The sequence below is a fragment of the Oryzias latipes genome, chromosome 18 (genome assembly GCF_053564925.1).
Source record: "Oryzias latipes strain Hd-rR chromosome 18, Olatipes_Hd-rR_3.1".
In the NCBI taxonomy this organism is placed as follows: domain Eukaryota; kingdom Metazoa; phylum Chordata; class Actinopteri; order Beloniformes; family Adrianichthyidae; genus Oryzias; species Oryzias latipes.
In genome coordinates this window covers 8,118,775-8,131,165 of record NC_136254.1, presented here as the reverse complement: position 1 = coordinate 8,131,165, position 12,391 = coordinate 8,118,775, and the positions used below count along the sequence as shown (strand labels likewise).

General features: G+C 39.4%; 1 protein-coding gene and 1 long non-coding RNA gene across 3 annotated transcripts; both read right to left on the bottom strand.

The window, feature by feature from the left end:
- On the bottom strand, positions 1-1,601 carry LOC101164541 (uncharacterized). 2 transcript variants are annotated; one of them, XM_078935719.1, is made up of 5 exons: positions 1,410-1,601; positions 598-1,305; positions 379-501; positions 272-309; positions 1-183 (listed from the first exon to the last, which is right to left on the bottom strand). In XM_078935719.1, the coding sequence occupies exons 1-5, from the start codon at positions 1,531-1,533 to the stop codon at positions 55-57; spliced, it is 1,122 nt and encodes a 373-aa protein (XP_078791845.1). In that variant the 5' UTR covers positions 1,534-1,601; the 3' UTR covers positions 1-54.
- A 9,610-nt stretch (positions 1,602-11,211) lies between these two features.
- Positions 11,212-12,023, bottom strand: LOC111949287 (uncharacterized). Its single transcript, XR_002875299.2, has 3 exons — positions 11,942-12,023; positions 11,650-11,798; positions 11,212-11,436 (listed from the first exon to the last, which is right to left on the bottom strand). It is a non-coding gene; the product is annotated as an uncharacterized LOC111949287 (long non-coding RNA).
- Between the last annotated feature and the right edge of the window lie 368 nt (positions 12,024-12,391).

Below are 12,391 nucleotides of genomic sequence, written 5' to 3'. Positions count from 1 at the left end.
GTACATTAAAGTTTTATTAAAGATAAATTCCGCTAATTTTAAGGAAAAACAGGTTCAGTTCTGCTGTCTCACACTCGCATAAACACAGACGGTGTTGGAGTCGTTCTTCTGTCTTCTTGATCTGTTGGACTTCTTAACATTAACAGCAGCATAATGGAGGCTTTCTGTGTCTTTTGTCTCAGCCTGAAACCAAATTAACAGAAGAGAATCACAGTGTGAACTTTGAGGCAATCCAAGATTAACATTATGACTGAAGAGAGTTGAGTCTCACCTCTGTGCTTCTTAAGGGGGCAGCAGGTGATCTTTCCTCTGGTTTTTGAAGGCAGAAAAGTTTAATTTAAGAACACATTTGTAAAACAGTGAAAGAAGATTGTGTACCTGTGGAGGTGCAGTTGTTGCTCTTGTTGATTTTCCACAGCAGAAAAAGCAGAAAAACAACGAGGACGCTCATGACCGTCAATAATCCAACCAAAGTGTTCAGAATCACAGAGTTCACAGGAACTGCAGAGCCTGGAACCAGATAAAAATAATGATTTAACTTTAAATTCACTTGACAATTGTTTCATGAACAACTTTATTCTTCAAAGGTAATCTCACCTGTGAGGTCCAGCTTGGTCCCGTTTCCAAACAGTATGTGTCCACATGAGACAACAGCACAGTAGTAGATCCCAGCATGAGACTCTGTCAGGTTCTTTATGTGCAGCTTGAAGACACAGCTGTGTGTTTGTGTGTTGTTCTTTCTCTCACACTGATCATTCCTGCCTCCATGAGTGTAAATGAGTCCTGGATGAGAGTCTTCAGAGTCTTTGAACCAGTAAACTCTGTGTTCTTCATCACAGCTCCCAGTGTGGACTGTACAGTTCAGAGTCACAGAGTCTCCTGCATGGATGTTCTCAGAGGACGACTGATCCACTGAAGCCTGGATGGTTAAACCTGAACCTTTTACATTGACTGTAAGAACTGCAGAGAAATTCATGTGTGTTTGATAACCAGCCACACAGAAGTAAATTGCTGAGTCTGATTGTTTCAGATTTGAAATGATCAAACTGATGCTTTGGTCTGATGTTGTTAAAGTAAAGCGTGGATTGTTCTTATAATTATTGTAATAAATTAACTCTGCACTATATTTACTGAAAAGAGAGATAGGCTTTGGTTTGCGTCCCAGGATATGTTTGTACCATAGAATATATTGCAAATAAACTCCGTCATAGAAACATTGTAAAGTCACAGTTTCTCCAATGTGAGCTGATAGAAAAACACTTTTTTGGTGATCAGATGAAGATGATCCCAGTGGAGGGCTCTGTGCTGAAAGAAAGAGTTAAAAATCAAACTTTTCTTCAATTTTTTTCACTCTCTTGGCACAAATAAAAATATTGTACTTTTTTTAAACATGAAATATCATAACTCACCAGTGTTCCCTGAAAGCAAACATGTCAGAATGACCACAAACTGAGCAGGTGTCCCCATGTTTGGATTCTGGCGCTGAATGACAAAAAGCTTGACTCTCTCTACTTTATAGACGAGAGACTGCATCTGATTGGTCCGTCTGAAGTCACACGCTTTCCCTTCTTAGGAAATATGATCACATGTTCACAGAAACAAACCATGTCAAGATTTTATCTAAACAAGATCAGTGCAGGGATGGAAAGAAAGATGAGGAACCTTTGGTTCAAGTTCTAGAAGTAAAGTCAAACATATTGTTAGATTATAAAAGTAAATGACATTTATTTTCGTAACATTTAAATTAATCTTAGCAAATCCATCAACTATTCAGGTTAATTTAGGAAAAGGTTCAAATTTTCACAGACATGCCAAGTTGTTGTCTTTTTTACCAACTGCAAGCTAAGTTTATAGTGTTTTTTAGTAAATTTGGGAGGAAGTTTGATTGCGGCCAGATGCACAGGTGAGCCTGAAAGTCAGATCAACTGAAGTCAATGTTATTGTTGAGTTCAGATCCAAGTTGCAAGATGATAGGTTACAGCAAATGTTTCCTGATACTACAGAGGCTACAGAATAATCCTTTAGCACAGAGCAGATGACGTCAATTGGATGAGCAGGAAATTCCTTCAGACCTAAAAGACAGGGCTGGAATTCTTAGAACCAATGATTGAAGGTGTGGAGCAATGCTTCTCAACAGAATAGTGAGGCAAAGAACCCAACATTCCTTCAACTCCGAGGCCAAAGCAAAGGGGTAAAACACAAGCAAAAAAATTCCAAACGGAACAGGGAGAACACTTAACTTAAACCAGAAACAGGGTCATAAACGTGAAAGTAGACATTAACTAGGACGTGCTGGGATGTGAACTGAGTCAATGAACTGACAGTGAAGGAGGGAAACTGAGCCTATTAAATACTGGAGCAAAATGAGTTATCACCCATTACAGGTGAGTAAAATCAGAGTGAAGGGAAAAAGGAGGGTGACAGTGAAGTCAGAACGCTACCTGTTGTCATCTTCCTCATTGAACTCTTCGTCACCTTCTCCATCTGTCTCTGTTTGCTGTCTGTTGCTCTCTTCTCCTCAACCTATCTTCTATCGACGTCATCTGTAAACAGACTATAACATCAGATTTGTTTCTTTTCATAATAGATGTAAACAAAGGTAAACATAATAGAAAACTGGCCTTTGTAAAAAGATTAGCATTTAAATTATAGACAAATGTTTGGAATTGTAAACTTTTAATTATGAAATATCATAGATGACACTCAAAAATTATACCGTGTAAACTTTCTCCTTTCTGGATATTTGGACTTTATTCCTCCATGCAACACATCTGTTTTTGATAACATCCAAATATAGTGGTTTAGTCTAAGGAAATGTGCAGCATTCATAATTTTAAACAGTTACCATATAATCTCAACATAAAAAAATGCAAACTGCAGGCTAACTACAAAAATAATCAACAGCTGCAGAAAACGTCTTGGGCAGGTCTTAAAAGTGTTTAAAATTTTTTTTCTTATATGAATAATATTAAAGAAAACACAGGACATTTGTTTCATAATTACAGAGAAATTCGGGAGATTTGCTAGTGAGTATATCACCATGTCACATAGGTACTACACTGAATTTCCTAGTAGAATTTAGTATAGTGTAGAATAAGACTTAAGCTTAAAGAACTAACCTCCCAGATGTTCACACGACTTTCATATTTCTAGTGTGTTTATCTGTTTCATGTGTTGGGACAGAGTCCTGCCACCCCCTGCAGCTACCACAAGAGAAGAATGCCCATTTTATTTTTATTTTTACAAAAAATGTCTGTTGTCCATTTTTTATTGGGAGTCGGGGTTGCTAGAAATAGTGAGGAACATTACACACATTTTTCATGAAAATCCTTTACTTTGTGCACCAAAATTGACACCAATGACATTCAGGACGTAAGTTTGAAGAAAAGTATTTTAAATAGCTACAAATCCAAGATAGCTGCCATTTTTCAAGGTGAACAACTTGTCAATCCTGGTAAATGCTATTATCGACATAGAACTTCAACCTATACAATTTAATCATGTATCTCAACATTATTATGAATGTATTCTTATATATAATACCCAGTGGTGCGTCCACAAATTTAAAAGGCCACCAGTTTTCCAAATGGCGGCTGCTACGTTGCTGAAATTGCAATCACTTCTCTTCAATAAAAACATGTTTTTTTAGACTTTTGATAACTGCCGTAAAAATGTCTACTATTGCTTCTTGTATTCATGTATGTAGTTGTTTTATTTCTTCGATAGAGTAATGTTAAAGCACAATCAGGGCACACTGATGACATCACTGCTGTGTAACTCAGCATGGGTTTCAGCATTGGCTTGTAATGTACTAGCGTACTAGCTGTAGTTGTAGGTACTGATACGACTATTGTAGTAGTGCTACTTCCAGACGGTGTTATTTTATATAAGTGTCCGAAAGGCTATCTAGTATGCCCCGCATGCACAATGTTTAGTTATTAATTCTAGAGTAGTGTTAGTTAGATAGGCGCGCCTGACTTGACAGGGTGTGCCAGCACGTCAAGCCAAGGGTTAAGGGGCTTTTAGTAACCCGGATGGCCTAAAAATCACATAGGAATTAATAAAAGCTTGATGAACGATTGGAAAAGTTTATTGTCCACAATAAACACAGGGAATTCTCAGGCATAGCAATTGATCAGGCACATGCACAGGCCAATGCTGTTGTTAACGGTGATGTTGGTGCAATTCGAGTCCTTCCCTGGAACACTGAGTGACACAGATAGCCTCCACACTGGAAAGAAGTCTAACCTTGCTGACATTCTAGAACAGGGATGGCCAACCCTGGACCCTGGGGGTTGTCAATGGATAAAAAGCTTTTCTCTGATTGGTGAGACCACTCTGCATGTGTTGCATTCACTAAAGCCAGGAAAATACAGGACTGACTTCATCATTAAAGTTATAGGGTAGTTCTGGAATGAAAAAACATTTGGGGATTGATTCAAAAATGTTTGGGGCTAGATTTCGGGATGCCCAGGATGCCATAGTATTACATTTTATATTTTAAATTAAATTAAATTAAATTAATTTTATTTATATAGAACCTTTCATGACGAGAAGAAGCACAAGGTGCTGTACATAAAAACAAAAACAAATGCAATAAAATACAATAAAATACATTCAATTAGCCCCGCGCAATAAAATACACAAAGACAACACCAGTGGATAATAAATAAGTGATTAAAATAAAGAGAAACCAGAATTAAGAGAAACCAAAATAAAGAGAAACCAGCAAGCGCCGTCTGCCCTGTCCTCCTCTCGGCAGGGGTGTCAGTATAGACCCAAACACCCCAGCCGAGGGTGAGAAAACACTCGAAAACAGTCTAATTTGAAATAAAAAGAATGTGTGGTAAAATATCATAAATCTTGATTAAGCAAATAAAATAATAAAATGATGAGCAAAAACATCATAAAATGTAAAAAAGAATGAAGAATAAATATATATGTGATAAAATATCAGAAAATATAAGAATATAAAATAGTGGATTAAACAGTAAAATGCTAAAACTCATGTAGTAAAACATCATAAAACATAAAAAGGCATAAAATCTAATTAAAAGCTAATTTAAAAAGGTGTGTCTTTAGTTTCTTTTTAAAAACCTCCACAGTTGATGAAGCCCTCACATCTTCAGGTAGACTATTCCACAGACGAGGCCCGTAGTTTCTAAACGAGGCCTCGCCCTGGTTTTTTGTCCTGACCATGGGGACCTTCAGCAGGCCTGCACCTGAGGACCTAAGGGCTCAGGAGGTTTATACGTTAAAAGCAAGTCGGATATAAAACACCATGGACACTCTTAAAAACTATTAAAAGAATCTTAAGATCAATCCTGAAGCTGACGGGGAGCCAGTGCAGAGATTTTAAGATTGATGTAATGTGCTCCCTCTTCCTGGTTCTCGTTAAAAGGCGTGCAGCAGAGTTCTGGACTAGCTGCACGCGATTGAGAGTGGCTTTCTTTACACCAGAAAGGAGGGCATTACAATAATCTATTCTTGATGTAATAAAAGCATGAATTAGGATTTCAGCACTGCCTCTAGAGAGAAAGGGTCTCACTCGGGCGATATTCCTTAGATGGTAAAATGCAGATTTAGTTAGTTGATTCACATGTTGGTCAAAGCTAAGATCTGCATCTAAAATCACACCGAGGTTCCTTACTGTGTCACGTGTAGTCATAGAGTGGGTTGACAGATAAGATTGGACCCTATCTCTCTCAGCTTCAGAACCGATTACCAAGACTTCAGTTTTGTCCTGATTGAGCCGCAAAAAGTTCTCTCCCATCCACATTTTAATATCTAAAATACAGTTTAAAAGGCTATCCAGGGGTCCATTGTCATCAGGAGACACAGCTACATACAGTTGAGTGTCATCAGCATAGCCATGAAAGTTAATGCCGTGTCTCCTGATGACATCACCAAGTGGAAGCATGTAAAGATTAAAAAGTGTGGGACCCAGGATGGAGCCTTGAGGCACCCCACAAGTCAGTTTGTGCCTTTCAGATGAAAAATCATTTAGATTAATAATAAAATCTCTGTTTGTGAGGTAAGATTCAAACCAACTAAAAGCTGTGCCAGTAATTCCAACCATGTCATGAAGTCTATTTAAAAGGATTGAATGGTCAACTGTGTCAAAGGCTGAACTCAGGTCCAGTAAAACTAGTACAGATACTTTCTTCATGTCCGCATTGGACCTGAGATCATTAAGACCCTGACAAGTGCCATCTCTGTTGAGTGATGAGATCTAAAACCAGACTGAAACTTTTCTAAAATGTTATTTTCATTAATAAAATCATTCAGCTGAGTAAAAACAAGCTTTTCTAAAATTTTACTTAAAAATGACAGGTTGGATACCGGCCGGTAGTTATTTAAATTGAACACATCTAAACCACTCTTCTTCAGACTGGGCCTCACCAGAGCAGTCTTTAGGGATGCAGGGAAGACTCCAGTCTGAAGAGAGCAATTCAAAATGTTTAGTAGCTCTTCCTCACATGATGTGAAAACTGACTTAAAAAGTGAGGTGGGGATGGGATCAAGAGAACAAGTTTTGGGTTTCATTTGGGACATCACTTTTCTGAGTCCTGCAGTGTCAATCAAGACAAAACTGTCGAGCGTTTTCTCACTGATAGGAGGACGTACAGTGGAAAGGTCAACAGGGGGTTGTTGATCCCTCCCCTGTAAGATAGATGATCTAATGCCATCTATCTTAGTAAAGTGGACTGCAAACTCCTCACAGGTTTTACTGCCAAAGGTGGATGGTGGGCCAGAGGTTGGGTTTATTATTTTGTCTATTGTGGCAAAGAGGATTTTTGGCTTTGACTGCTTTTCTGCGATGAACTTTGAGAAATAGTCTTGCCTTGCCTTTTTAATGGAATTATTGTAATGCATTAAGGTGTTTCTAAAGATTTGGTGATGTATGGTGAGTTTTGTTTTCCGCCAATGCCATTCTGCCCTCCTCGTCATTCTTTTGAGTTTCCTAATATCTTCTGTTCTCCAGGGAGGTGGAGCTTTCTCCTTAACTGTATGCAACCTTAATGGGGCAACTTTGTCCAGAATTGTTGTGAGGTTATTATTAAAATGTTCAATTGATGAGTCCATAGATGGATATGAAAAAGTTGGTTGCTGATTTTCCAAATGTGAGATGAAGTTTGCAGCCACTTCAGGGTGTAGACGGCGCCTTCTAATGGTTCTCTCAGGGAGCTTCTCAATTATGCAGTCATGCACCTTAAAAAACAGACATGAATGGTCTGTAATGCCCACATCCACAACAGAGGTCACTGTGGCCTGTGAGTAATGATAAGATCCTGAGTGTGACCTCTGTTGTGGGTGGGCACATTCACATGCTGAACAAAGTCCATAACTGTTAAAATATTCACAAAATCAATACATTTCTGAAGGGTCATCGATGTGTAAGTTAAAATCCCCAAGAACCATTATTTTCCTAAAATCCATGTATACTGAGGAAAGCAGATCAGAGAAATCAGAAATAAAAGATGAATTATATTTAGGAGGTCTGTACACGATCAAACACAACATGACGGGAATATTGAGTACAATGGCCTGATATTCAAAAGTAGAATATTCATTAAATATGATGTCTTTAAAACCAATACCTGCAGATAATAATAATGGATTGGATTTCTCTGCACTTTTCAAGACACTCAAAGCGCTTACAGTGTGCCCATTATTCATTCACTCCTCATTCATACTTGGTGACAGTAAGCTACGGTTGGAGCCACAGCTGCCCTGGGGCAGACTGACAGAGGCGTGGCTGCCATTTTGCGGCTACGGTGCCTCTGACCATCACCGGGATCATTCATACATATGCACACGCCAGTGGAGCCACACTGGAGGCAAGGAGAGTGAAGTGTCTTGCCCAAGGACACAATGACATTTTTGGCTGGTGGGAGCGGGGATCGAACCGCCAACCCTTCGGTCATTGGACGACCTGCTCAACCACCTGAGCCACTGTCGCCCAATAAAATTACAGCAGTCCCACCACCTCTGCCATGTTTTCTGTCCTTATTTGTGAAGTTAAAAAGGGGGGGTGTTGCCTCTGACAGAGAGATTGGTGGACCAGAGTTCCAGGTTTCTGTTAAAAACAGGCCATTAAGATTGTTATCTAAAATAAAGTCATGTATAAGAAATGATTTGTTTGAAAGTGATTGAACATTTAGGAGTGCCAAATTCAGATCGGTTGATTTATTGCTGTGACTGGATTGATGGTGATTGGTTGAGTTCTGGATGTGTACTGTTTTAAAGTGTGGGTGACATGGCCTATTTTAATAAGCCAAAATATAATAAATAGTCTCTATTTCATGTTGCGATTGTATTTAATATTTTTCGAAAAAGAATAAATAGCGAAAAACGCGATATAAACAACGAGGACGGCCGCCGGCTTCACGCATTCCGCCGACTTCGCGCCGCCATGTTTGTGACGTAACGAAAGGCAGACAACATGGCTAGCACCGATAGCGAAGCACAGAGTGATGCTACCTATTAGCGATTTATCATCAGATGAACAGAAAGATGAAGAGGAAAGTTGCGGAGATTATCATGATGATGAGTCACTTTTGCAACCGTATCGATTCGAACCCTTTTGCGAAAGTGAGGAGGATATAGCAGAAAGTAGTAGGTCTAGTGATGCCGATGACGATAGCCAGCATGAAGATTCGGCTAGACTCCAGTAAGTCTAAAAAATGTATAAAATTAAATTACTCCACTTACCCTAAAATATACTCAAAATGTCCCCTTTTGGCCTAATCTAAACAAAGGTAAACACTGGTTTTCAACCCAATTTACAAAATAAATGTCACAAAATAAAAGTTTCCCAGATATTACTACTCTTTAGTTAACAAAGTCACTGTATACCATTAACAACTGTGGAACATTAACAGTTTTACCTGTTTGAACCAGTTTGAAATCTTTTCTCGTGCGCGCGCGCGCTCACACACACACACACACACACACACACAGTTCAGTTTACTCACGGTACCGGCACCTCAAAAGCAAAAGAAAAAAAAAACGTTGCAGGCCTGTTGCTTCTCTTGCAAAACATTGAGTGCGTTGAAATACTCCAGTTGGATCCAAGGACAACAGAAAACACGACTACTTCGCCTCAATGTGATCCATCGTGATGCACACTAGCTTAGCAGCCTCCGCTCCCGACTCCAGCGCCGTCCTCTCCGACCCAGAAAACGGCTCGCTCGCTTCCAGCTCACCCGCCTTTCCTCGACTCAGAAGCCAAGATCCTCCTCCCAACTCTCCGTTCAAAATTCTTCGTTTGTGTCCCGGTTTTTGTCCCTTCGAAAACGCAGACTTCTCTCCTGCAGATCTGGAGGGAAAAATCCTTCGCCGTCCACCTTCTTGAACTTTCCCCTTTTCAGCAGCGTTTCTTGTTTTGGGAATTTATACACAGATACACTTTCACTAGATGTATTGCTACATCCAGCTGCCACACAACGACTTGGCATGTTGATGATTAACAGATTTAAACACGAGAGAAACGAAGACTACCTGTTTTGTTTACATGCTGTCCGAAGCGGAACTGCGAAAGTCAACGCCTTTCGTGACGTCACAGGTCATATCGATGTCACTTCCAGCCTACGCTCTTAGCGGCAAATTCAAATCTCTGATTCCTTCAAAAGATGTCTATTATTCATATGCTTCGGATTTTTTTCGACGCTAACTATTGGTATCAATAGAATCAGCGTTTAAAGGGCTTTTTTATTTGACAAAGTTGTTCAAAGCATGGCATCCACACTTTAAGGTTATTATAGTTCTTGATACGTTTCTTAGGGTAGATAGCTCGTGTGGATATAACAGAGGGTATGGTGAAGGTGACATGTGGTGTTGATGGCTTGAGGGATATCTGGCAGGGGGGGTCTGAGGGAGGGGACAGAGTTTTGCTGTGGCACTGCAGATGTTGGTTCTGAGGGAGTATTCGGAGTTACTAGTCAGTCCTCTTTAAAACAATGCACAGTGTGTTGGATATTAGCAGTTAAAGTGTGGGTGACATGGCCTATTTTAATAAGCCAAAATATAGTAAATAGTCTCTATTTCATGTTGCGATTGTTTTTAATATTTTTCGAAAAAGAATAAATAGCGAAAAACGCGATATAAACAACGAGGACGGCCGCCGGCTTCACGCTTCCGCCGAATTCGCGCCGCCCTGTTTGTGACGTAACGAAAGGCAGACAACATGGCTAGCACCGATAGCGAAGCACAGAGTGATGCTACCGTCTCTATTAGCGATTTATCATCAGATGAACAGAAAGATGAAGAGGAAAGTTGCGGAGATTATCATGATGATGAGTCACTTTTGCAACCGTATCGATTCGAACCCTTTTGCGAAAGTGAGGAGGATATAGCAGAAAGTAGTAGGTCTAGTGATGCCGATGACGATAGCCAGCATGAAGATTCTGCTAGACTCCAGAACACGGCATGGTTAGTTGCCTTTCGTGATTTTGGAACCTACGTAGACTAGGCCTTGTGTATACATCTGTAAAAGTACACGCAGAATTGAAAAGTCAATCTAATAGGGCCTAATGGTGAAATTTTTTCAGTGATTCCTAACAGTATATATGTAGGACAGCTGGATTCAGTTTGTAAGTTACAAATGAATTAGATGAACTAAAACTAAGTTTTTGTCATAGGTGCCAGTGTCAATGTTGTGCTGTCATGCCTCTAGTGATGGAGTGTATTTGCTGCCGTGAAATAGATGAAGTCCAAGGAGAAATGCTGCGCAGAGGGGTAAATGCATCCTGCATCACTGAAGTGGATAGTTTCCAGACCTGCTGCCTGAATCCTGATGTTTTGAGGGTAGCATACTATGCTTATGTTGATCATCATGGTAGAATGGAAGAAGCTACATCACATGAGTGAGTATACTCTACATGTCGAAGGTTGACACAGAATAGATCTAATTACCAGGGTATACATTGGTAGCATAGCAATTGAGTTAAAGTTAATTTAGTAGCTGGTAAAAACAGACTCTCGGTCAGGCCTAGGATATGATATATTTATTTACTTCCATCAACAATAAAAACACTTGTATGTAAACACGTCAATATATTTCAAACACTGACAGACATGTAATCAAGTCTTTATTCTATTTTCAGAAGATATCTATATATCGCATACAGGCAGTTTGTGAGGCTGTGCTGGGGACATCTTGGGAGAGCGGTTCGTGTTACCCTGCCATCCTGTGCTGTGAAAAAAATACGGTCAACTTTTTCCGCACCAACTGGACAGTATGTTGGATTTTTGTATCCTGCATTAGACTGATTCAAGTGGACTTGTATCTGGATTTGAACTGTGAGACAGCAGTTTCTTTGGTTGGTCTTTGGTATTCACCACTCAATGGAGGAGGCACATCTCTGACATCCACATCTTCTCTGGGGTGTACGAGTCTGTCCAGGACATCCTTGATGATCTCATTGACATAGTCTGAAATGTATTGTGGAACACATATAAATGTATATGTATATTTTTACCTATACCAAACAAATGTACGTGTATTCTAAAAATTTACATGCCTGTTCATTGGAGTGAGCCAATACATATAGAAATAAAGCAATATATTATAAATAAAGAATCGTGTTTTTTCATATAAATAATATGAACATAGGTTTATTGAAAAATGGAAAAAATACAACTTACCAAATGTAGGTTCTTCTAAAACTTTCCTCACTGTGTGTCCCCCTTTCTTCCACTTTGGCAGGGACACTGCATACTGGAGTTCACCTGATCTGGTACTTTGTTGAGTCCGCCCACTATTTTCATTGAAATGCATCACTGCTAACAGTCCTCTATTAAAAAAAATATGTATTGACATAAACATTCACCTGAAAATACTAACATCTTGAAAATATGTTACGCTAAAGACAACTATTTTTTCTTTGATAAGCTGATAAAGCAATGTTTCAAGTACCAGCATATAACATGTATGTACCTGCAAAGCTGGCCCTCATAAGAAAAGGCATACATTTTCGGAGCGTAGTGGTTCAAGAGGCTGTGGAACGCCTCCAGAGAGGAGGTCTGCTCCCGGTTTGATGCCTTTTTTAGATCTCTGATGAGGTATGTTGTTGTTGCCAGTGTTTCTAATTTCACCATCAAGGTAGAACCTGTAAGCAAGCAAATTGGATGTACATCATCCAAACTTACTTCTACTTCTACAGATGACTCCAATAAAAAAAAAGATACGGCTGTGTAAAATATACAAAACATACTTACATGGTTTCAACCACTTCTTTCTAGCTGCTCTTCCTCTCAGCCTTTTATGCTCACATTTAGGGAATAACTCATTGTTGTGCATATGAATATTTACAATATGATTCAGCACAGACGTCCACTTGGCTTCAACTAGGTTTGGCTCTGCTGAATCTGTTGACATGACTGACCA